General features: G+C 33.5%; 3 protein-coding genes across 4 annotated transcripts; 1 reads left to right on the forward strand and 2 right to left on the reverse strand.

The window, feature by feature from the left end:
* The first annotated feature begins 437 nt into the window (after positions 1-437).
* Positions 438-3061, forward strand: LOC116021813 (spore wall protein 2). Of its 2 annotated transcripts, none has more exons than XM_031262292.1 (2): positions 438-2395; positions 2581-2769. In XM_031262292.1, exons 1-2 carry the CDS (start codon positions 527-529, stop codon positions 2599-2601), a joined length of 1890 nt encoding a protein of 629 aa, XP_031118152.1. In that variant the 5' UTR covers positions 438-526; the 3' UTR covers positions 2602-2769. The 2 variants fall into 2 exon arrangements, with proteins under 2 accessions (XP_031118152.1, XP_031118153.1); XM_031262293.1 differs by lacking the exon at positions 2581-2769 and adding an exon at positions 2771-3061 and having other exon boundaries at positions 439-2395.
* Positions 3062-3181: 120 nt separating this feature from the next.
* Positions 3182-14030, reverse strand: LOC116023711. The gene is made up of 26 exons (XM_031264717.1): positions 13672-14030; positions 13367-13503; positions 13204-13280; positions 12996-13118; positions 12802-12904; positions 12639-12676; positions 12435-12533; positions 12204-12311; positions 11947-12096; positions 11641-11712; positions 11032-11150; positions 10822-10935; positions 10533-10658; positions 6056-6235; positions 5708-5853; positions 5326-5402; positions 5116-5238; positions 4931-5033; positions 4798-4835; positions 4606-4704; positions 4254-4484; positions 4086-4157; positions 3873-3991; positions 3654-3767; positions 3460-3556; positions 3182-3265 (listed from the first exon to the last, which is right to left on the reverse strand). The coding sequence occupies exons 1-26, from the start codon at positions 13812-13814 to the stop codon at positions 3182-3184; spliced, it is 2892 nt and encodes a 963-aa protein (XP_031120577.1). The 5' UTR covers positions 13815-14030.
* A 1706-nt stretch (positions 14031-15736) lies between these two features.
* On the reverse strand, positions 15737-26215 carry LOC116021814. The gene is made up of 28 exons (XM_031262294.1): positions 26057-26215; positions 25754-25890; positions 25608-25684; positions 25397-25519; positions 25188-25290; positions 25021-25058; positions 24825-24923; positions 24579-24686; positions 24329-24478; positions 24067-24138; positions 23242-23360; positions 23031-23144; positions 22815-22940; positions 20444-20460; positions 18728-18751; positions 18610-18661; positions 18265-18410; positions 17878-17954; positions 17668-17790; positions 17482-17584; positions 17347-17384; positions 17155-17253; positions 16794-17024; positions 16626-16697; positions 16412-16530; positions 16204-16317; positions 16058-16103; positions 15737-15820 (listed from the first exon to the last, which is right to left on the reverse strand). Exons 1-28 carry the CDS (start codon positions 26197-26199, stop codon positions 15737-15739), a joined length of 2754 nt encoding a protein of 917 aa, XP_031118154.1. The 5' UTR covers positions 26200-26215.
* Between the last annotated feature and the right edge of the window lie 1040 nt (positions 26216-27255).

Genomic DNA, 27255 nt, shown 5'->3' on the forward strand with positions numbered 1-27255 from the left:
CGACTCGTATCAATGAGTCGAATTTGATCGATTTTATAACTTTAGAAATACAAATAATGAATGTTTAGGACAAAGATGCTGCAAAATTAAGAAAATAATTTTTAAAATAGTAAAATATTTAATATTTAACCGTCAAAATTAAGTACACTAAAACTTAATTGTGACACAATCTTAGCATATAATTTATTAACTCAAAAGTGTAGCTCAAGAGACAAAAAAGTTTTTTTAAGATAATTTGAATTTGCCTCCTCGGGTGAACTCAGATTGTCTATTTATTCGAGAAAGACACAGAACACCTGTGAGTTTACATTTAAAAAAAAAAAAAAGGCATATAATTTAGAGATTAAAAACAATTTTTTTAAAGGCCATTTGGCACTCCTTTGTTATTCTCGTGTATGAACCAACCCCTATTTATTGCTTTTCGTCTTGTAGTCAACTTGGCGCTTTCTTGCTTTTCTTTACACAAAGAACATAACCCTTCTCTGTTCTCTCAGTGAACGTTTGCTTTTCCTTCTCTTCTCTTCCAATGGAGGAATCCGACGACAAAGATTCCTTTAATCCGCCGCCGCCTTCTCTTCCCGCGAACTACGTCACGCTGACGATGCTCAAGGAGCGGTGGCTGCAGAAGAAGCAAGAGGAGGAAGAAGCGAAACTGAAGAAGCAACAGAATCCGGAGCAAGAAGCGAAAGAGGAAAGAGCGGGCGGGTCTAGGGACCGGATTACACCCACGACCCGGAACCAGAATCCGGGGAAATCCGGGCGTGATTATGTTCCTCGCCGTCGCCAGCAATTCTCGAGGGATCGGCGGGGAGGTGAAAGCTGGGTGAGGAAGCACGAGGAGGCGGAGAGCAGTGGCTCGGTGGTAGTTGGGGGAAACCCGGAAATTAAGGAAAAGAAGCACTGGGAAGGGAGAAAACCTAGGGCTCCGCAGAGTGTGAAGTATCCGGAAAATGCGGCTGAAAAAGGGGAAATTCCAACGGTTTTGAGTGAGGAGAGTGGTGGGAAAGGGAAAAATGTTGGGGAACTTCTGTTGGATGGTGATAATGGTGAAAATGGGGTTGAAATCAGAAAGGGTTTTGGGGGAGAACGTAGAGGAGAAAGGAAGGAATGGAGAGGTGGCTTTAAGAGATATGGGAATGGTAGGGTGAATTCTAGGGTTCACAAGCAGGTAGGAGAATTGGAAGAGAATGAAAAGAAAGAAGAGGGAGTTTTTGGAGGAGCTGAAGAAAAAAAGGAAAAGGCTGAGAAGGGGAGACAAAGTGGTATAGGACAGTCTGCAGTGAAGATTGATAAGAGTTCTCAGGATTTGTTGTTGGATGATAGAAAAGATGCCATTGTGAGTGTGAGGGTAAGTGGTCAGCAACTGAGCATGAATTCTAAGGTTCACAAGCAGGCAGGAGAGAAAGAAAAGAAAGGGGCAGAGAGGGTTGTTGGAGTGGTCGAAGATAGAAGGGGAAAGGGTGAGAAGGGGAGACAAAGTGGCATAGGACAGTCGGGGGCGAAGATTGATAAGAATTCTCAGGATTTGTTGTTGGATGATAGAAAAGATGGCAATGTGAGGACGGGGGTAAGTGGTCAGCAACAGAGCAAGAATTCTAAGGTTTACAAGCACGTAGGAGAATTAGGAGAGGATGAAAAGAAAGCAGAAGAGGGGGTTGTTGTAGTGGCTGAAGATAGAAGGGAAAAGGGTGAGAAGGGGAGACAAAGTGGCATAGGACAGTCGGGGGTGAAGATTGATAAGGGTTCTCGGGATTTTTTGTTGGATGATAGAAAAGATGGCAATGTGAGGATGAGGGTAAGTGGTCAGCAACAGAGAATGGATTCTAAGGTTTACAAGCAGGTAGGAGAATTAGGAGAGGATGAAAAGAAAGCAGAAGAGGGGGTTGTTGTAGTTGCTGAAGATAGAAGGGAAAAGGGTGAGAAGGGGAGACAAAGTGGCATAGGGCAGTCGGCTGTGAAGATTGATATGAGTTCTCAGGATTTGTTGTTGGATGACAGAAAAGATGCCAATGTAAGAACGAGGGTAAGCAGTCAGCAACAGAGTATTGATTCCAAGGTTCACGAGCTGGTAGGAGAATTTGGAGATGAGGAAAAGAAGGTAGAGGAGGGGGTTGTAGAAGTGGCCAAGGATGGAATTAAAAATGGTGACGAGGGGAGGATAAGGATTAGAACTTGTGCAGGACCTTGGGCTCATAACATTGAAAACAGATTCAGGAATGATAATAGAAGATATGGCAATGTGAGGAGGATAAGTGGTAGTGCTGGTGGTCGGCATGGATATGTAGGTTACGGGGGAAGGGTGGCTCGACAAAGGGTTGAGCAGGTAGAGAATCGATTAATGTGGGTGAAGAAGGGAGAAAATTCCAGCGGCAATGTTACTGAGTTCAATTCTCAGGTATCTAACATTTTTTAAAATTATGCGTGGTTTCTTCATTGTTTGAGATCACCTTAGTATGGTTTGTGTATTCTCTTGTCTTGTTAAGAATGCTGAATTTTATCTCTATAAGTAGCACATGTGTTATGTGTTTACCAGTATTCTATGTAAACATGGTATTATAATTGGAATATCTGTGATTATAGGTTTATGGAATGAGCATCTAGCTTTCAATTGGTTGACACGAATTGTATGAATTGCGAAAGAGGCAATGCCTCAGACCGAGCTTAGTTCACTCCCCCTTCCTTTGAATGTCAATAACTGTGAACAATCTCGGGATTCCTATATTTATTTAATAACTTACTGAACTTGTACTTCTGACTGTTTTGAACTCAGGTTCATCTGTGAAGGGCATATTAACAGAACCAATGAAGCTGTAGACAGCAGGAGAAAAGAAGAGAGGACTCACCAAAACATGTGATGTTAGTTCAATAGGTGACTTTAGAATGTGTCCCTGGTTTCTTCACCAGGCAAGAAAATGCTTTTTTGGCAATTAAGAAATGCTGGTTAATGCTTTAACCTCATGTTCAACATTGTTCAAGTGATTGCATTATAATTATAATAATCTGAATATAGAAACTTGAAAGAATGCTTTTATTTATTTATTAAATGCCAATTTTAAGCTTATTGAGAGAGTTGGATGACAACATATATTATATGCTAAACTTGGATGACATACTATATATGCAGATATCATATACTCCTGTGCTGTATATTAGTATTACATATATTGTATCATTTGTATGACTACAGAGGTTTATAAGATAGCCATCTTTCTATCATGGCCTGACATTCTGGAGGTTTGTACTCTGGTGCTGTATGCCCTCCACCCTTCAAGAAAAACAATAAAAAAAAAAAAAAGAAAAGAAAATTGATTCAGATTGTTTGACTTCACCTGGAATAAGTTTTGTGTGAGACTGTTTGAACCATGAGATGTGTAATGTTTTTCAGTTAAAATGCAATAATTTTAATGAGTGCATTTTAACCAAAAAATATTACATGTTTCACATGAGATGATTTCACACAAGACTTAATGAATTAGTGATGCAATTAAGAAAGTGAAATAATTGTCTTGCCTTCACAGTGGCAAATGTCAGCTGGTTGGAGTATGTCCTTGTGTAACTACATTGTTGACAAATACAAGACATATCTAAGAATTTATACTGTTTAACAAATCAAAACTTAAATAAACCAAAAGAAACCTTAGTTGGGGGCTCACCCGGCAACCTGGCCTTCAACAATCCATTGTCGCCATTCATCAATGATAGAGTAGTTCAAAGATCGTATCCATGCTTGAGTTGAAAGAAAGGGGACCATCATGTCATGATCACCGCTGTTTCATACACCTTTTACGCCCATTAATTTTTGTCTAAACAACTCATTTTAAAAGAATGACGACGAATGATAATTCTTAGCCATAACGTGCCTGTCTAGCTACCTGTATATAAGAGACCTATATCCTTTAGCACTGAGGTTTGCATGGTAAGGAATGCTATTCCAAGTTGTTGTTTTGTATTGCAATTTAAGGTTGCACCTAGTCCAGCTCCCAATACTTCCCTGTACTAATCAAAACCACATTTTTCAACTTGTTTTAGCTTAATTACTTTCCTTTTCTTGAAGGAATGCAATGGACTAATGGCTTCCATCATACCTTCTTTATATGGAGTGCGTCGCGAACACTTTCATTATCTGCCCAATAATAAGAGAGCCTATACCAATCAATCTGCATATCTCATGACAGATGATTGTTACAAGAGAATCAGGAGGCTTAACCAACAATTTCTGCTAATCTTATTTCCAGGCAAGCAGGAAGACTTACATGGCATTTTAGTGCAGATAGTGGGCGATGATCGAGTTGTTGGTGAAGAGATCTTCGTCGTTGGCTGGCAATATCATCTACCATCGAGACTGCAAAACCGCAAGTCCAGTCTAAGATTTGTGCACCATCAAGTCCATTGATCAGTTCATCGAAAGTGTTTATATCCTGCAAGCACTTTGCATTGCTGGGATCTACACTCTGGTACTTTCCATTGCAGTGTACCTGAAGAGACTGTTTAGAATATGAAATTATTCGGTTAATGAGTTCTGTTTCAACTAAAAGTTTAAGCTGTTATAATGCTTGGGGAAAGGCGAGTGAAGTATGTGGGGTGGGGAGTCAAGAAGATGCATACTTCATAGAGTTCATCAGAAATAAGTGCCATTCCATGAGCAAATTGAATTTTATAGTCATTTTCTTCTGGAAATGTTAATGGATTCCCAAGCATATACCCCTGGAATCATTTCACAGCACAGTATATATGTCATATGATGTTTTAAGAATTCATCCATGAACAAAACAAGGAGTTCTTGAATTTTGACAAAACCTGGAGATTAATCTGTGGATAAATTCCCATCTCATTCCCTGCATGGTTGCAAGAAGTACTAACTAAAATGGATAAACTTTAAAGCACAATACTTGTTATTTCTGTAGTTCTGTACATATCATTCATGTCTTACCATCAGATATGAACTGAGAAATGATTGGAACCAGAATGCCAGAGTATGAATCCCCGGCAACATAGAATGGATTCGATATGAACTCCGGGTGATCATTCAACCACTTGCAAACAAACCACAAAAATATGATCAAAACAGATCAGGACGCGTTTCGATTTAACTAAAAGTTGTTATTGAAGTCTTACCTTCCGAACAAATTCATATGTTTCATGGCAAGTTTGCATGTCGCTCGATTGCAAAGCAGACGGGGTTTTGGCATATGAAAATCCAGTGCCCACGGGCGAATCCAAGAAAATAATGCTTGCAACCTAATAGCTCCTCAAAGCTTTCAACTTTAGTGATGAGGGCATGTAACAGTTCCTATGCAGACAACTAATGACAGACAAAAGATTCACCTTTGACCAAGAGTAAGGATTCAAAACAATCCTAGGTAAGCTCCCATTATACTTCTCTTTTTCAAGAGTAAACGGCCCTGCTTATTACCATGCACTTAAACACTCAAGAATTTGTATAACATAGTAAAATCCAAGAATTCGTAACCCAATCAAGTTGATTAGGCTGTTGACTTAGTAACCACAATGTTACAGGTTCAACTCCCAGCATGAACAGCCTATTGATTTTTTCAGTGTGGATCAACTATGAGTAACATATACTGGTTTACTTCATTATGGTCAGAAAGCAGGATTTACCCAATATAATGCACACTACCCTGGGATAGTGGCTGCGGTTTCCCTTGTAACCCTGAAAAAAAATCCAAGAATTTGTAATCTGATTTACCTATTTCAAACAGTAAACCAGAGAGTGCAGAGCAGCCAGGACCTCCTGTTAGCCAGAGAATAATGGGGTCAGATTCAGGCTGCGATTCTGACTTGGTGAAGTAATAGAACAGCTGAACATCCTCGGACTCTCCCACTCCAATGTAACTGATACAGACAACCAATTCTTGATCATCAATTCAAAAACTATATCATTCTTGGGACAACCCAGTTAAGTTTGACTCCCAGTGAAAACAATTGATTGGTTTTCTTGATTTGAGTTGGTTAGCAATGGACAATCTAAACTGGTTTACCTCGAGTTTTCCTTGTAACCCCGGGCCAAAAAGAAAAAATGATTCTTAAAACATACCCGGTTTCGAGTTCAAAAGGGAGAGGCCCTTGAAATCCAGGCAGAAATTTGACATCTGAACCGCCATCTCCAAACACCAGCAGATACAGAAACACACAGCACCATATCTGTGCAGTACTGTTAAGCTTCTCTGTGACCATTTCTTTTGCAGTACTTTTACGCACTTGCAATAATACTAAGCTTGATTGCTACTTATTATCTCAGCTGTCTGTTTAACATATATATTACTGTTATTATTATTATTATTATCTGGAAACTGCATTGACAAATTCAGAAAAAAGGACTGATAGAATACAATTATTCAGGAAAGCCCTGTCTGGGAAAGTTACTGACTATATATAATTATTATTTCATCAACAAAATTTATGCGTCGCTATTATTATTATTACTATAATAAGTTTTGCAGGCGGGATGACGGCAAGAAATGACAGAGACACGGAGATAACTATCTGCTCTGATCTAGCTCGGCAAACCCAAAGATCAAAATCCTTGAACATATCGTGAGGACGACAAGATCAGATAATATATTGTTAGATCGAGGGTCAAGATCCCCACGTATAGTAGTCTCTTTCTTTGGGGTGGCATGCATGACAATCATTATTGCATGGACCATGATCCACACAGCTGGAACAAAGTACATTTTTAATATACTAAAAGTACATTATTCTTGTATATAAAGTACATTATTTAAGTACTAAAAGTATATTATTTTATATATACTATCAAATAATGTATCACTGTACAAAAATAATGTACTTTTAATATAATAAAAATATACTTTTTATTTTTGGTCTACACAACTGTGTGAATCATGGTCCATGCAATAATTTGCCCATGCCCGAAGCATGAAGCTAAGGTAAAACTGTGGTCCACAGTAAAATTTGCGGCAATGTGGACACTGGTCAATGGTATAACAAGCCATAAAAAAACATTTGGGCTTACGTGAAATAAGAAAACAGAAAAATAAGGCCGAAGAGAGAAAGAGAGAGAAGATGCCCATTGGACAACTGCAAGAAGTGTGTCTCTACAAGCCCATGACTTCAGTTGGGTCATCTCTTCCATTTCCCTTTCCTTTCCTAATCAAATAATGTAAAAATATTTGATAAACTGCATGTTAAATTGTAATTAAAATTAAAATGAAGAAACAATTTTGATTTCTTAATTATCGTGAAATAATACATCTTGTAACCAAAAGTCATTGGTGCAAGTAAAAAGAATGTGAATCATCTAAGCATGACTAGTGTGGTACGTTAAAAAAGTGAGTGTATTTAGTATTTTAAAGATGACTACTTTATTTATATTTATGTATATACAAAAAAAATAGTTATTCTGTCAAGTAAAAAATAACGTTGAATCTCAAACGACCATCCAATGACCATCAAAGCATCTTAGTCGTTGATAAGAAATTTTAAGCGAGTTGATTTAGGTGCAAATTTATACACCTTAGAGTTTAAAGGTGTGCTCCTTAATTAAGGTGCAAAGTTATGAACATTAATTCACAATTTTATGCAACTTAAGGTGGAAATTTATGCAACCGAAATTCCAAAGTTTTGTACCTTACAATAATAGATTAGCATTCAAGAATTATAAACAGTTTGACATCTAGAGTGATCATAATTGAATCGCCAATAAAGAAATCAATTTTGAATAATTTTTACATATAGAGAAATAAGAAGAGAGCTCTGAAAAGGTAAAGTAACCATGAAGATTACGAAACAATTGCGAAAAAGATATGGTCGAAGTTGGTTAACAAAAACGGTTAAAGATATTACGAAAAAGACAAAAAGTCCCTAATTAATATAATATTATATATAGTTTAAACAAAAACCCTTAGCTTTGGTCCATTCGATCAACACTAATCAACAAATCAGATCTCACCTCACTTTTTACTAGGTGATCTTTCGCACCATAACCAACCCCTATTTATCAACATCAACCAACGTTTTCGTGTTCATTAACACACAAGTTTTGAGATTATTATTTAGAGAGTAAGTTTATTTGAAGAAGTAAGCAAATCTATAGGTGTATATAAGACTATAATTAATTAGTTTTTTAATCAAATTCGTTATGTTTCTTGTTTTCTTTTGACTAAGAAAAGTCTAAACTAACCTAACTCAAGGACTTTACTATCCCGTCTTGAACCTTATATATATGACATTTTTCATGGACGCAACTAGTCACCTAGCTACGCAAGCTTTGATGATAAGTTTTTGAAGACTTTGAGCTCCGCAGGGGGAACCAATGGCAAGGTATAACTGAGACGTGTATATATATATATATATATATATATATATGTCATCAGGTCTAGCACGACAAACCCAAAGGTCAAAATCCTTGAACTGTTGACAAGGTAGTTGCTTGTTTTGTACTGCACTGTGAAGACTGGATTGGATTGGATAATGAGATTGTAAATCGTAATTGGCTACCTTAGCTTGAATCTTATGTTAATGGTGATGCTCAAATTTACGGCACCAATAGATTAGCTTCGTTGAATAATCGTTTGTCAACTCTTTGGTCCGATAAGAATTGTTTGATTAAGTGTTTTTCACTACACCTAATCGGTATTTGGCATTGGAACCTTTGGTTAGGTGTCAAAGTGGCTACTTATCTGAGGGGATTCAATTCAATTCTCACGTGTATTAAGAATTTAAGAGCAGTCGTTATACGGTGGACACATTGTGGACCATGGTCACAAAACGCTACCGTTTCATTAAGTAAGAGAAACGGCTGCTCTAAAGGATACTACAGTTCATTATTTCAAATGATGCTGCCTCACATTTGTTTTTATATTATCAAATGAAATTGTAGTTTTATCGAAATGAAATTGTAGTTGTGTTGAAAGGAAATTGCAGTGTATATAAAATGAAACTGAATAACAGTTTCACATTTTTTAGTGTATATTGTCCAATGAAACTGTAGTTATATCGAAATGATATTGTAGTTGTGTTGAAAGGAAACTGCAGTGTATTATAAAAGAAACGGTAGTTGTGTTGAAATGAAATTGAATAATAGTTTCACATATTTGAGTGTATAATGTCAAATGAAACTGCAATTATATCGAAAAGGAACTATAGTTGTGTTGGAAAGGTAACGCAGTGTATATAAACTGAAATTTAACGGTGCGGAATGGAGACCGTTTCAGCCGTTTGTTTTCATTAATGAAAATGACGTCGTTTTGATGCATGGTCTACAATCTATTGTGGACCGCGATCCATAGTAAAATTTGCGATTTAAGAGGGGGTGGATTGATGGGATGTGAAAGCAGTAATGAATGAGATTTGTTTTCTTAACTATGTTTTTATAATTTTTCATAAATGGGATATTTAGTTTTAAAATGGTTATTATTATTCACGAATGTTTTAATATTTACAAAGGGTAATGATAAATGTATATAGACACACACATCAATCCATGTTTTCAAGTTTGTCTTTCTTTCCAAAGAAATAGACGTATAATTTAAATAGTGATTTTATTAAAAGACGTAAGTTAATCGATGGGCACATGAAATGCATTATAATTATTAGTTGTACATAATAAATTCATTCAACTTTTTTGTTTTGTTGGTTTTTTAGGAAAAAAAAAATGATTGGACCGAACATGATGTCATGTCTATTATTTTACCTAGAACGGTAGAACCTTATTCAATCAATGGGGACATGCAATGCACTATAATTATATTATTAGTTGTACGTAATCAAATTCATTCAACTTTTTGTTTTGGAAAAAAAAAATAAATGAACCAAATATGATGTCACCTCTATTATTGTACTCATTAAACTTTGTGAATTAGGTAAATTATGGAATGTGTTTGAGTAAAAAATTAAGAATTGTCTATACTAACAGTGTCTCAAAATCGTATTCACGTTTAAAATGACTAGACATTAGGCAAGTTTAATTTTGATTAGGTGCGCTACATTAGGTGAGTTGAATTTGTGATCTATCAAATTTATGGTGGTTGGAAAAATCTTGAAATAGTAATGGAAGTCATAAATACTGTTTGCAAACTTTTAATAGTGTATGTTGTGCGGAGGTTTTGAGTATCAAGTCTACTATTTTGTCATCAAAATATAATGTTGATTATTAAATAAGTATAAGAAAATAAAGTTGTGCTTTTGCTATTAGTTATAATTTTTCGCATTGTGGTAAACGCTTCATCTTAACAATGTTTAAATAAGAAAAAAATACAACTTCAAGTAGCGAGTGTGGGCTCTTCCGCAAATCAAAGAAAGGTAAAAAAAAAAAAAAAGAAAAAAAAAAAGAAACATCCATCAAGAGTTCAAGGCTGCCTTTACTAGTTTTTCAAATTTCAGATAAATTTTGAATTTATTTGTGTTGAATCACAAATTCAACTTATTGTGATGAGTAATAATACAAATAATATACTCTTAATAATGATAGTAATAATGCTTACAAATTAAGTAGTATTCATGCCTAATTTAATCATTGAAGATGAAACATTAATCGGTATATTGATCACAATGGACTGGAAGAAAACCATCTTTCTACCATAATTTGGCATTGAGAAGGTTTAAACTCAGGAGAGTTATGACCTGCACCCTTCACCGTGGCAAATGTCATATTATTGGAGTAAGTCCTTGTGTACCTATATACATGATTGATAAAAAATTTTAAAAATTAAAATTAATTTAGTTTTTATGAGTGTATATATATATATATATATATATATATATATATATATATATATATATATATATATATATATATATATATATATTAAAAAAAAAAAGAGTAAATTATTATCTAACCCAGCAACTTGGCCTTCAACATTCCATTGTCGCCATTCATCAATAATAGAATAATTTAGAGACCGTATCCATGCTTGCGTTGACATAAATGGTACAATCATATCGTGGTCTCCACTGTACGTTAAATATTAGAACAATAATAATCATTTTATGTAACATAAAAGTATACAAAAAATTTATTAAAATATGTAATGAATAAATTATTATTACCTATAAACAAGCGACCTATAACCTTTAGCACTGAGATTTGCATGATATGGAACTACACTATCAAGGTCATATATATAATCCAAATCATTGCTGCATCTTTCCCACTTATCAATACTACCCTGCGTTCATAATTTATATTTAATAATAATAATAATAATAATAATAATAATAATGGTAATAGTAATAATTTTTAATTAATGGGAAGAAAAAGAATATTTCAATCATTTACTAATTTAATTGATTTTTTTAATTTAAAAAAATTAAACATGAAAAAAAAATATATTTACTTGTACAATCTTTTATTTTAAAAATTTTAAAACATGTACTTTTTTAAAAAATTGTTTTCTAAAAATTTCAAATATAAAAACATATACTGTTGAGTATAATTTTTCTCAGAACAATTACTCAAAACTTTGAATTTGTATTGTTTTTATAATGTTATAGTCCAAAATAATAAAATTTGAAAAATGAGTATTGATAAACATGCTTTGATTTCTTTTAAAGCTAAAAATATTTTTAAAAAATGATAAAAAGCATAGAATGAAAAATTGAAAAATACAGCTCTTAGTTTCAAATTTTCAACTTTCTTTTCTAAGGCTAGGGTTGTACCTGTGCTATGTGGAGTGCTTCTCGAACACTCTCGTCATTCGCCCAATAGTCCGCCAGAGCATAAAAATAATCCTAAATTTTGTTATAAATAATTTAATATGAAGGCTCCAAAATTAATATATATATATATATATATATATATATATATATATATATATATATATATATATATATGCGATGAAATATAGGTAAATTTCATATTAAAATAATTGCATGTTGCCACTAGTTTGTGTTTAGTTGATTTTTCATAACTTGGAAAGTCATAATATAATTAGTGGAACACACAAGGGATATTTTATGACTTACACGGCATTGGTTTGAAGATTGTGAATTAAGCTTAACAAGATTTATATGCTTCTCATCAAGAAATCTCCTGTTGGTGAATAATTTCTGGGATGTTTGAAGTCCACTGCAACTTGGATCTAATATCATACCAACTTGAATGTCGCTAGTCAACTATTAAATTAAAAAACGAAAACAAGAAATCAATCAAGTTACACCTGTAAGGTTGAAGAATTAAAAAAAAAGAAAAAGAAAATAGATAATTCATGTGACCAAAATACCTCCTCAAAAATTTGAATATCCCTCACACAGTTGACATTTGCTGGATTTATGTTGCCACCCGGCTCTTTCTTTTGATACTTTTCTCCTTTACAATTTTCTTCCAAGGACTGTATTAATTATTTTAAAATTAATGAACAATAATATTGTTATTGTAATTAAATTTTAAGTGTGAAACATACTTTATTACACTTTAAAAAAATCTTTTTGTAAAAATAAAGTATAGACTTTGCCTCATAAAGTTCATCAGGAATGAGAGCCATTCCATGGGCAAAAGGGAATTGATAGTTGTTTTCACCTATAAAAGTTACTGGATTGCCAATAACATACCCCTGCACCATTCCAAATTTTACCTTATTAGCAAATTAAAACCTCACACACATGCACATACAAACAAATTAAACACATATCTACAGCTTAGCTTGCAGGTTGCAAACCTTAAGATTGATTTGGGGGTTATTCCCTTTCTCATTCCCTGCATTCACCAAAAGATGAAATAGTGATGAGAGCATAGTTGTGGAAAAAAAATAAATTATTAAACCACACTACATGTTAGTATAAATTAATATATAAAGACAATATAATGTAGTGAGATCTTTCCATCTGATATGACTTGAGTAATGACAGGAACGAGTTGGCCTGCAAATGAGTCACTCCCTATATACAATGGATTTGACATGAATTCTTGATGTTCAAGTAACCACTGTACAAATTAAATATAGTTCGTCATTAATTTGAATAAATTGAGTTACAAAGCTCTCAACAACATTGAGGTTATGCTCTGTAAGTGAAACCTTTAGAGCAAACTCGTATGCCTGATGGGTAGTTTGGAGAGTGTTTGATTGTTTAGCAGGAGGAATTGTTGCATAAGAAAATCCAGTTCCCACAGGTAAATCTAAGAAAATAATGCTTGCAGTCTGAAAAAGAATAGGATAAATGTGTGAGCAGCACAGTATATCAGTCGTCAATTCAATTCATGGATCAAAATTAAAAATACTGTACTTTAGTCCAGGAGTAGGGGTTTATTATCAATTCAGGTATGCTTCCATTATATTCCACTGGGACAAAAGTGATGGGACCTGCATACATGCATGCACGCACCCTCAAATTAGCAAAAGCTCCCATTTGAACTAACTAAGCTGGTTAGGTGAATTCCATGAATTACCAATCTCATAGATTAGCCCACTCAAAGAAGAACAGCCAGGGCCTCCAGATAACCATATCATGAGAGGGTCTGAGTTTGGATTAGACTCGGACTTGATGAAGTAGTAGAAGAATTGCACGTCTCCTACTCCTATATACCTGATCAATATAATATAATATAATGCATCCAAATCAAATCAGAAATATATTTTTGATTGATGAGAGAAACGGGAATGAACCAGTTTAAGTTGTGTATATAATAGCTGATCAGATCAGAGTTGTATGCATATATATGAAAGTAGAAAATTAAAGTATGTAGATCGAGACCCGGTTTCGAGGTGGAAGGGCAAGGGGCCCTGGAACCCTGGCAGAAACTTGACCGGTGAACCAGCATCTGCATGCCCATACAAGGTGCTGCTGATTATAAGCTGCACAACAAACACACCCAACACCACTACTGTCTTTGCCATGTTTTTGGTTCTTCTATTATTCCTTCTTCAAGATAACAAGATACTACGTATATATATAGGATTCAGTTTTAATTTGCTGCTTTTGGTGAGTTTATGGATAGCAGCGAGACAGCACGAGTTTCCCTAGTATTTATGCACGTGGTTTTATGTCAGCAGCCGCCGTATATAGTACGTCTTCAATTTATTTTTTAAGGAAAACGACACTATTTTCTCCCAGAGTTATTTCCTCCCCAAGTTATTTTAATAGTAGTGGTTTTTCTCCTGCAATGTTAAATTGACATTGTCAGAGAAGAAAAATAAATGAAATAATTATTTTTAAGTGAAAAATCGTTACTTTAATAACCCGAAAAAAGAAAAATGCTATATAACTTGGTGGTGGTTTAGTAAAACAGCCGCCCTTGTCATTTTACTGCCACGGCTGTTGGACAGAGACAGTCTCCGTCTTTTGCAATTTTTAAAATTTTAAAGATTGTTTAATTTTTAAAAACATTAGGGTTTGTTCAATTTATGCTAACGCATCACCATATCGGATGCTAAATCATTTTCACATTAGAAAATAATAAACGTGGAAGTCTAGTCAACAATAAGTGTGTTTGGAAACGAGGAAAATGACTTCTGAAAAATGAGTCATTTTTTTAAAAAAAATATTTTCATTTTAAGTGTTTGGTTGAATTCAAGAAAACTGCATGTCTTGATATGTTTGGTTCATTTTCAAGAAAATGAGCAAAATTGTATAATTAAACATTTTAATTTTTTTTGTTTGGAATATAGCATTTATAATATATATATATATAAAATAACAATTTTAAATATAATAAAAATAACTAATAAGATATCAAAATAACTAACCAAAGTCTTGCAATTCAAAATAACAAACGAAAATAACCAAAGTTTTACAATCCACAATGACGAACAAAAATTACTAACCAAAGTGTTGGTGGTGGTGGTGTTATTTGTTATAATAATAATAATAATAATAATAATAATAAGTGATAATATGGTTGTGGTGGAGGTAGTGGTGTGTTGATGGTGGTGGTGGTGGTGATGGTAGTGGTGGTGTAGTGTTGGTGTGAGAATTTGAAAATAACTTCGCAAAAAACAGTGGAAGTCATTTTTTTTTTCAAGAAAATGATGTTATTTTCTATTGACCAAGCACCCATTTTTCTTTGACTCATATTTTTTCACTCTTTACCAAACACGGGAAACCCAGAAAGTGATTTTTCAGGTTTCCAAATACGTACACCCTAAATGTTAGTGTTTAGTATTTAAATTCCATTTATGTCATTGGTAAATTATTATGGCAATAGTGAAATTAGTATTTCTAGCGTAGCTAGTTCGTGAGTAACTGAAGAATTGGTGGAATATAACATGCAACAACTGTGTCTAGAATCTATTCCAACGGGGTATTTTACAGCTGGGTGAGGAAAATAACTGCTTTGAGGTGAATTACTAGAATATCCCAGATTAATTGTGAGATCCAATGGCTAAATGTATATTCTCTCAATTATATATAGCCAACGCTTTATGTTCATATGGCATATAGTGACTCTCCATATGGGAGATCATGAGGTCGAGCTTCAATGGAGGCCTGTTTGAACATATCGTGAGCTGAGGACGACAAGATAATATACATATTGTTAGAGGGTCAAGATCCACACGTATGAAGCTAATTAAGGTTGGAATCCTATTTAAAAAAAAAAAAGAGGACTTTTGGTCGTTAGATTATACTGCTATTATTTTTTGTTTCTCAATTGTTTGCAAATTAAAGTAATTGTTTTGGTCCGTTAATTTTAAGCTTATTGAGAGAAGAGTTGGATGACAACATATATTATATGCTAAACTTGGATGACATACTATATATGCAGATATCATATACTCCTGTGCTGTATATTAGTATTACATATATTGTATCATTTGTATGACTACAGAGGTTTATAAGATAGCCATCTTTCTATCATGGCCTGACATTCTGGAGGTTTGTACTCTGGTGCTGTATGCCCTCCACCCTTCAAGAAAAACAATAAAAAAAAAAATTGATTTAGGTTGTTTGACTTCACGTGGAATAAGTTTTGTGTGAGACTGTTTGAGCCGTGAGACGTGTAATATTTTTCAGTTAAAATGCAATAATTTTAATGGGTACATTTTAACTAAAAAAATATTACATGTCTCACGTGAGACGATCCAACACAAGACTCACTCAATGAATTGGTGATGCAATTAACAAAGTGAAATAATTTTCTTGCCTTCACAGTGGCAAATGTCATCTGGTTGGAGTATGTCCTTGTGTAACTACATTGTTGACAAATGCAAGACATATCTACTTAGAATTTCTACTGTTTAACAAATCAAAACTTAAATAAACCAAAAGAAACCTTAGTTGGGGGCTCACCCGGCAACCTGGCCTTCAACAATCCATTGTCGCCATTCATCAATGATAGAGTAGTTTAGAGATCGTATCCACGCTTGAGTTGAAAGAAAGGGTACCATCATGTCATGATCACCGCTGTTTCATAGCCCATTAATTTTTGTCTAAATAACTCATTTAAAAGAATGACGACGATTGATGATTCTTATCCATAACGTGCCCATCTAGCTACCTGTATATAAGAGACCTATATCCTTTAGCACTGAGGTTTGCATGGTACGGAATGCTATTCCAGGTTGTTGTTTTGTATTGCAATTTAAGGTTGCACCTAGTCCAGCTCCCAATACTTCCCTGTACTCATCAAAACCACATTTTCTACTTATTTTAGCTTAATTACTTTCCTTTTCTTGAAGGAATGCAATGGACTAATGGCTTCTATATCATACCTTCTTTATATGGAGGGCGTCGCGAACACTTTCATTATCTGCCCAGTAATAAGAGAGCCTATACCAATCAATCTGCATATCTCATGACAGATGATTGTTACAAGAGAATCAGAAGATTTAACCAACAATTTCTGCTAATCTTATTTGCAGGCAGGCAGGAAGACTTACATGGCATTTTATTGCAGATAGTGGGTGATGATCGAGTTGTTGGTGAAGAGATCTTCGTCGTTGGCTGGCAATATCATCTACCATCGAGACTGCAAAACCGCAAGTCCAGTCCAAGATTTGTGCACCATCAAGTCCATTGATCCGTTCATTGAAAGTGTTTATATCCTGCAAGCACTTTGCATTGCTGGGATCTACACTTTGGTACTTTCCATTGCAGTGTACCTGAAGAGACTGTTTAGAATATGAAATTATTCGGTTTATGAGTTCTAGCTGTTCTGTTTCAACTAAAAGTTTAAGCTGTTATAATGCTTGGGGAAAGGCGAGTGAAGTATGTGGGGTGGGGAGTCAAGAAGATGCATACTTCATAGAGTTCATCAGAAATAAGTGCCATTCCATGAGCAAATTGAATTTTATAGTCATTTTCTTCTGGAAATGTTAATGGATTCCCAAGCATATACCCCTGGAATCATTTCACAGCACAGTATATATGTCATATGGTGTTTTAAGAATTCATCCATCAACAAAACAAGGAGTTCTTGAATTTTGACAAAACCTGGAGATTAATCTGTGGATGAATTCCCATCTCATTCCCTGCATAGTTGCAAGAATTACTAACTAAAATGGATAAACTTTAAAGCACAATACTTCTGTTATTTGTGTAGTTCTGTACATATCATTTATGTCTTACCATCAGATATGAACTGAGAAATGATTGGAACCAGAATGCCAGAGTATGAATCCCCGGCAACATAGAATGGATTGGATATGAACTCCGGGTGATCATTCAACCACTTGCAAACAAACCACAAAAATATGATCAAAACTGATAATTTTTATCTTCGGTTTTAACTAAAAGTTGTTATTTAAGTCTTACCTTCCGAACAAATTCATATGTTTCATGGCAAGTTTGCATGTCGCTCGATTGCAAAGCAGACGGGGTTTTGGCATATGAAAATCCAGTACCCACGGGCGAATCCAAGAAAATAATGCTTGCAACCTAATAGCTCCTCAAAGCTTTCAACTTTAGTGATGAGGGCATGTAACAGTTCCTATGCAGACAACTAATGACAGACAAAAGATTCACCTTTGACCAAGAGTAAGGATTCAAAACAATCCTAGGTAAGCTCCCATTATACTTCTCTTTTTCAAGAGTAAACGGCCCTGCTTATTACCATGCACTTAAACACTCAAGAATTTTTATAACATAGCGATTAAAATCCAAGAATTCGTAACCCAGTCAAGTTGATTAGGCTGTTGATTTAGTAATCACAATGTTACAAGTTCAACTCCCAGCGGAGCAGCCTATTGATTTTTTCAGTTTGAGCCGATCAACTATGGATAACATATGCTGGTTTACTTCCTTATAAGGAGGGATTTACCTAATATAATGCACACCACCCTGAGATAGTGGCTGCGGTTTCCCTTGTTACCCAGAAAAAAAAAAAATCCAAGAATTTGTAATCTGATTTACCTATTTCAAACAGTAAACCAGAGAGTGCAGAGCAGCCAGGACCTCCAGTTAGCCAAAGAATAATGGGGTCAGATTCAGGCTGCGATTCTGACTTGGTGAAGTAATAGAACAGCTGAACATCCTCGGACTCTCCCACTCCAATGTAACTGATACAGACAACCAATTCTTGATCATCAATTCAGAAACTATATCATTCTTGTGACAACCCAGTTAAGTTTGACTCCCAGTGAAAACCGTCGATTGTTTTTTTTGATTTGTGAGCCGGTTAACAATGGACAATCTAAGCTGGTTTACCTCGAGTTTTCCTTGGAACCTCTAAAAAGAAAAATGATTCTTAAAACATACCCGGTTTCGAGTTCAAAAGGGAGAGGCCCTTGAAATCCAGGCAGAAATTTGACTTGTGAACCGCCATCTCCAAATACCAGCAGATACAGAAACACACAGCACCATATCTGTGCAGTACTGTTAAGCTTCTCTGTGACCATTTCTTTTGCAGTACTTTCAGGCACTTGCAATAATACTAAGCTTGATTGCTACTTATTATCTCAGCTGGCTGTTTAACATATATATTACTGTTTTTAATTTATTATTATTATTATCTGGAAACTGCATTGACAAATTCAGAAAAAAGGACTGATAGATTACAATTATTCAGGAAAGCCTGGCTGGGAAAGTTACTGACTATATATAATTATTGTTTCGTCAACAAAATTTATGGGTCGCTATTATTATTATTACTATAATAAGTTTTGCAGGCGGGGTGATGGCAAGAAATGACAGAGACACGGAGATATCTATCTGCTCGGCAAACCCAAAGATCAAAATCCTTGAACATATCGTGAGGACGACAAGATCAGATAATAGATTGTTAGATGGAGGGTCAAGATCCCCACGTATATATAGTAGTCTCTTTCTTTGGGGTGGCATGCATATATGAAGCATGAAGCTAAGGTTGGAATCCTATTAAATTAGATAGTGTATGTTTTAGCCATGAAATATAATGCAAGGAAATGATTATATTATAATGGATTTGAACAGAACCAATGGGTAGCTCAGGTGGTAAGTGAGCTTTCTTTGTGAGAAAATTTGTTGAGAGAACTCAGTTCAATACTCAAACGGATGAAGAAAGACCCGGTGAATTTAAAAAAAAAAAACACTTCATATTCTAAAATTTCATAATTTCAATACTAAAAAATAAAAATACATAATTTAGGACCAAGGTAGACTTGGTACATGGTATAACAATCCATAGAAAAACATTTGGGCTTACGTGAAACAAGAGAACAAATAGGGCCGAAGGGAGAAGATGCCCAATGGACAACTGCAAGAAGTGTGTCTCTACAAGCCCATGACTTCAGTTGGGTCATATATTCCATTTCCCTTTCCTTTCCTAATCAAATAATGTAAAAATATTTGATAAACTGCATGTTAAATTGTAATAAAAATTAAAAAAGAAGAAACAATTTTGATTTCTTAATTATCGTGAAATAATACATCTTGCAACCAAAAGTCATTGGTGCAAGTAAAACGAATCTTAATCATCTAAGCATGACTAGTGTGGTATGTTAAGAAAGTTAGTGTATTTAGTATTTTAAAGATGATTACTTTATTTTTATTGATGTATATATAAAAGAGCAGTTATTCTCTCAGGTAAAATATGAGGTTGAATCTCAAACGACTATTCAATGGCCATCAAAGCATCTTAGTGGTTGATAGGAAATTTTAAGCGGTGGTTGATTTAGGTGCAAATTTATGCACCTTACAGTTTAAAGATGTGCTCCTTAATTAAGGTACAAAGTTATGAACATTAATTCTCGACTTTATGAACCTTAAAGTGGAAATTTATGCAATCGAAGTTCCAACATTTTGTACCTTAATTACAATAATAGATTAGCATTAAAGAATTATAAACAGTTTGGAATCTTTATGTTTACGAGTGATCATTATTAAATCGCCAATAAAGAAATCAATTTTGCATAATTTTTAGGTATAGAGAAAGAAGAAGAGAGCTCTGAAAAGGTACGGTAACCATGAAGATTAGGAAACAGTTGCGAAAAAGATATTGTCGAAGTTGGCTAACAAAAACGGTTAAAGATATTACGGAAAAGACAAAAAGTCCCTAATTAACATTGTATACAATTTAAAAAACACCCTCAACTTTGGTCCATTTGATCAACACTAATCAACAGATCATATCTCACCTAACTTTTTACTAGGCCAGAGATCTTTTGCACCATAACCAACCCCTATATATATATCAACATCAACCAATGTTTTCGTGTTCATTAACACACAAGTTTTGAGATTATTATTTAGAGAGTAAGTTTATTTGAACAAGTAAGCCAATCTATAGGTATATATATGACTATAATTTATTAGTTGTTTAATCAAATTCGTTAAGCTTCTTGTTTTCTTTTGACTAAGAAAAGTCTAAACCTAACTCAAGGACTTTACTATCCCGTCTTGAGCCTTATATATATATATGACATTTTACCTAACTCAAGGACTTTACTATCCCGTCTTGAGCCTTATATATATATATGACATTTTTCATGGACGCAACTAGTCACCTAGCTACGCAAGCTTTGATGATAAGTTTTTGAAGACTTTGAGCTCCGCAGGGGGAACCAATGGCATGCAAGGTATAACTGAGACGTAGAGATATATTATTAGCACGATAAACCCAAAGGTCAAAATCCTTGAACTATTGACAAGGTAGTTGCTTGTTTTGTACTGCACTGCGAAGACTGGATTGGATAATGAGATTGTAAATCGTAATTGGCTACGAACCTTAGCTTGAATCTTATGTTAATTGTGATGCTCAAATTTACGGCACCAATAGATTAGCTTCGTTGAATAGTCGTTTGTCAACTGTTTGGTCCGATACTAACTGTTTCTCACTACACCTAATCGGTTTTTGGCATTGGATCCTTTGGTTAGGTGTCAAACTGGCTACTGATCTCAGGGGATTCAATTCAATTCCCACGTGTATTAAGAGGGGGTGGATTGATGTTTGATGGGATGTGAAAGCAGTAATGAATGAGATTTGTTTTCTTAACCTATGTTTTTATAATTTTTCATAAATGGGATATTTAGTTTTAAAATGGTGATTATTCTTTTTTCCCAGAAAAAAATTGATTGGACCGCACATGATGTAACCCCTAGAACCTTATTCAATCAGTGGGGACATGCAATGCATTATAAGAGCAACATTATCAGTGGATATTTCAAAGGTTAATTAATGTCAAAAATTTGCCACATTGAATGAAAGAGAAGAGGAAAGAGAATGTTAGGGGATCATCTGCTACCAACAGGTTCATACTACAGTAAATTAGCATGTCAATTGTTTTTTAACATTGGCTGCTGTGCGCGATGCGCACACAGCAGCCACCCATACTGCACGCGCCAGGCGTCCCTGGCACTATTTTTTTTAAAAATCATATTTATTTATTTATTTTCATCCCCACCCATTTTCTCTTTCCTAATCACATTTACAAAAATTCATAAAAGATCGCGGAATATTTCTATTGATAAGGATGCTCTAATTATTAGTTGTACGTAATCAAATTCATTCAACTTTTTTTTTTTTTTTTTTGAGATAAAAATTCATTCAACTTTTTGTTTTGTTGTTTTCTTTGGAAAAAAAAAAAGTTAATTGAACCAAATATGATGTAGCGTCTATTATTGTACCGTAGAACTTTGTGAATCAGGTAAATTATGGGATGTGTTTGACTAAAAAAATTAAGAATTGTCTATACTATCAAATTGTCTCAAAACCGTAATCACATTTAAAATGACTAAACGTTAGGCAAGTTTTGATTAGGTGCGCTACATTAGGTGAGTTAAATTTGTGATCTATCAAATTTGTGGCGGTTGGAAAAATCTTGAAATAGTAATGGAAGTCATAAATATAATACTGTTTGCAAACTTTAATTTTAATAATGTTTGTGTGTTTATCATAAAAAAATAATAATAATGTATGTTGTGTGGAGGTTTTGAGTATCAAGTTTAATATTTTGTCATCAAAATATATACATTGTTGATTATTACATAAATATAAGAAAATACAGTTGTGCTTTCGTTATTAGTTATAATTTTTAGTATTGTGAAAAATGCTTGATCTTGACAATGTTCAAATAAGAAGAAAAAAAAATTCAGCTAGTGGATGTTGGCTCTTCCGCAAATCAAAGAAATGTAAAATAATAATAATAATAATAATAAATTCCATTTACCTGCCAAAGGCCTTGTGGTCAAGCGGCATCCGGTGTACACTCCCATGTGGAAGGGAGTGTGCTTTAGTAGGCCGAGTCAGCAGAACTCAGAAAAAAAAAAAAAAAGAAATCCATTTACCCACTGCATTAATCAAGAGTTCAAAGCCTTTTACTAGTTTTTCAAATTTCACATATTTGCGTTGAATCATGAATTCAACTTATTGTGAATTATAATATGAATAATGTAGTCTTAATAATGATAGTAATAATGGTTACAAATTAAGCAATCATGCCTAATTTAACCATTGAAGATAAAACATTAATCAATAGATTGATCACAGTGGACTGGAAGAAAACCATCTTTCTACCATAACTTGACATTCAGAAGGTTTAAAATCAGGAGCGTTATGGCCTGCACCCTTCACCGTTGCAAATGTCATATTATTGGAGTAAGTCCTTGTGTACCTATATACATGATTGATAAAATTTTAAAAAATTAAAATTAATTTAGTTTTTATGTGTGTGTGTATATATATAAAGTAATTATCATCTAACCCAGCAACTTGGCCTTCAACATTCCACGGTCGCCATTCATCAATAATAGAGTAATTTAGAGACCGTATCCATGCTTGCGTTGACAAGAATGGTACAATCATATCATGATCTCCACTGTACGCAAAATATTAAAATGATAATAATCAATTTATGTAACATAAAAGTAATAAAAAAAACTTATTAAAATATGAAATGAATAAATTATTATTACCTATAAACAAGCGACCTATAACCTTTAGCACTGAGATTTGCATGATATGGAACAACAGTATCAAGGTCATATATATAATCCAAATCATTGCTGCATCTTTCCCACTTCCCAATACTACCCTGCGTTGATAATTTATATTTAATAATAATAATAATAAATTATGAACAGATACTACATTGTAACATAGTCAGTAGTACTCAAAAAAAAAATAATAATAATAGTAATAGTAATAATACTAATAATAGTAATAGTAATAATTTTTAATTAATGGTAAGAAAAAGAATATTACGATCATTTACTAATTTAATCGATTTTTTTTTTATTTTTAAAAAATTAAACATGAAAAAATAAATAAATTTACTTATACAATTTTTTATTTTAAAAATTTTAAAACATGTATTTTAAAAAAAAAATTCTAAAATTTTCAAATAAAATAACACATACTCCTGAGTATAATTTTTCTTAGAACAATTACTCAAAATTTGAAATTTGTATTGTTTTTATAATGTTATAGTCCCAATGAGAGCTATAGTATTTGTATTAGAATTACTCAATCACAATGGTATAGATTACAAGTATATATATATATATATATATATATATATATATATATATATGAATGAATGAAGAGAGTCACAAACAGACTAGGAAAGTTACTTCCAAATAATAAAATTTAAAAATAGTATTGATAAACATGTTTTAATTTCTTTTAAAGCTAAAAACATATTTAAAAAATGAAAAATTAAAAAACATAGAATGAAAAATTGAAAAATACAGCTCCAGTTTCCAATTTTCATATTTCTTTTCTTAAGGCTAGGGTTGTACCTGTGATATGTGGAGTGACTCTTGAACACTCTCATCATTTGCCCAATATTCCGCCAGAGCATAAAAATAATCCTAAATTTTGTTATAAATAATTTAATATGAAGGCTTCAGAAGTAATAAATATATGTGATGAAATATAGGTAAATTTCATATTAAAGTAATTGCATGTTGCCACTAGCTAGCTAGTGTTTAGTTGATTTTTCATAACTTGGAAATTCATAATATAATTAGTGGAGCAAGCAATAGATATTTTATAACTTACAAGACATTGGTTTGAAGATTCTGAATTAAGGTTAACAAGATTTATATGCTTCTCGTCAAGAAATCTCCAGTTGCTGAGTAATTTATGTGATGCTTGAAGTTCACTGCAACTTGGATCTAATATCATACCAACTTGAATGTCGCTAGTCAACTATTAAATTTTAAAAAAAAATCTATCAAGTTACACGAAGGGTTGAAGAAATTTGTTTAAAAAAAAAAAAGAAAATAGATAATTCATGTGACCAAAATACCTCCTCAAAAATTTGAATATCCCTCACACAGTTGACATTTTCTGGATTTATGTTGCAACCCGGCTCTTTCTTTTGATACTTTTCTCCTTTACAATTTTCTTCCAAGGACTGTATTAATTTTTATAAAATTAATCAACTATATTATTGTCATTGTAATTAAATTTTAAGTGTGAAACATACTTTACAATTTTATTTATTTATTTTTTTGTAAAAATAAAAAAATAAAAGAAGAAGTATAGACTTTGCCTCATAAAGTTCATCAGAAATGAGGGCCATTCCATGGGCAAAAGAGAATTGATAGTTGTTTTCACCTAGAAAAGTTACTGGATTGCCAATAACATACCCCTGCACCATTCCAAATTTTACCTTATTAGCAAATTAAAACCTCACACACACATACAAACAAACACATATCTACAGTTTAGCTTGCCGGTTTGCAAACCTTAAGATTGATTTGGGGGCTATTCCCTTTCTCATTCCCTGCATTATTCACCAAAAGATGAAGTGATGAGAGCATAGTTGTGGAGATAAAAAAAAAATTATTAAACTACACTATATGTTATAAATTAATATATAAAGACGATATGATATAACGTAGTGAGGTCTTTCCATCTGATATGACTTGAGTAATGACAGGAACGAGTTGGCCAGCAAATGAGTCACCCCCGATATATAATGGATTTGACATGAATTCTTGATGTTCAAGTAACCACTGTACAAATTAAATATAGTTCGCCGTTAATTTGAATAAGTTGAGTTATAGTTATAAAGCTCTCAATTTGTGGCACAACATTGAGGTTAAGCTACGTAAGTGAAACCTTTAGAGCGAACTCGTATGCTTGATGGGTAGTTTGGAGAGTGTTTGATCGTTTAGCAGGAGGAATTGTTGCATAAGAAAATCCAGTTCCCACAGGTAAATCTAAGAAAATAATGGTCGCAGTCTAAAAAAGAATAGGATCGAATAAATGTGTGACCACATGCAGTATATTAGTCAATTCAATTCATGGATCAAAATTAAAAATACTGTACTTTTGTCCAGGAGTATGGGTTTATTGTCAATTCAGGCATGCTTCCATTATATTCCACTGGGACAAAAGTGATGGGACCTGCATACATAAATTAAAATACTTATTAGCAAAAGCTTCCATTTGAACTAAGCTTGTTAGGTGAATTACCAATGTCATAGATTAGCCCACTCAAAGAAGAGCAACCAGGGCCTCCAGATAACCATATCATGAGAGGGTCTGACTTTGGATCAGACTCAGACTTGATGAAGTAGTAGAAGTATTGCACGTCTCCTACTCCTATATACCTGATCAATATAATGCATCCAAATCAAATCAGAAATGTATTTTTTGGCTGACGAGAGAAATCGACTAAACCAGTTTAAGTTGTGTATAGCTAACTGATCAGATCAGATCAATTGTATGTACGCATGCATATATGAAAGTAGAAAATTAAAGTATGTAAATCAAGACCCGGTTTCGAGGTGGAAGGGCAAGGGTCCCTGAAACCCTGGGAGAAACTTGACCGGTGAAGCAGCATTTGCATGCCCATACAAGCTGCTGCTCCATATAAGCTGCACAACAAACACACCCAACACTACTACTGTCTTTGCCATGTTTTTTGTTCTTTTATGTTTCCTTCTTCAAGATAAGAAGATATATATATAGGATTCAGTTTTGCTGTTTTGCGTGAGTTTATGGATAGCAGAGACAACACGAGTTTCCCTAGTATTTATGCACGTGCTTTTGCGTCAACAAAGCAGCCGCCGCCTATAGTTCGTCTGCAATTTATTATTTAGAGTATATTTGGTGACAAATTTTTTACGAGAATTTGTAATTTAGTCACAAATAATACATTTTTGTCACAAAATATAATTTGACACAATTGTGTGGGATAATTGCAATAATTTGTTTTTATTACTAATAGTATGGTAATTCTGACAAGTAAGTATTTGTTACTAGTAAGTTGTCACTATTACTAGAATAATAATGTCGTAGGATATGTTGTCACTAAATGTATGTGCATTTTGATGGCATTATAATTATGGCGGAAACGAATGTATTTATGACAAAATATAATGTGGATACAAATTTTAATACTTTTTGTGACAAATAAATGTTGGTCACTATTGTTTATAATATTTGTGACAACTTATTTTGTCAATAAAAATACAATTGGTTAATACCATTATAAACAAGAAATAATTGTGAGAAAAATATACTTTTGTCGCTAATGTTGTCATTTTTTGTGATGAAATTGTTAAAAATATTTGTGACACTCTATAATTCCGTAACAAAAATTACTAAATTGTGACAATAATTGTGTTGATTTCAAGTTTTGTCACTAATTTATGATAATTGTGACAAGTAATTAGTTGTTACTAAGAATGTCATTCATAGGAATTGTTTGTTCTTCTATTAATATGATGTCTTCATCTATAAATTTGATTCAAAATTAATCAAATGAATCGGATGACTACCCTAACGACAATAGCCAATTATTTGTACATTAAGAACGATCCAATGTAGCACAATTTTTACAATATGGTTGTATCAAATATATAATATAAAATAAATTATATATAATAAAAGTTTGGTTATGGACAAATTAATCGAGTTAATTAAAGTATAACTTAATTTGGTTGATTAAGTAACAATTCTCAAAATAAAAA

Source organism: Ipomoea triloba, chromosome 6 (assembly GCF_003576645.1).
Source record: "Ipomoea triloba cultivar NCNSP0323 chromosome 6, ASM357664v1".
NCBI classification, from domain to species: Eukaryota; Viridiplantae; Streptophyta; class Magnoliopsida; order Solanales; family Convolvulaceae; genus Ipomoea; species Ipomoea triloba.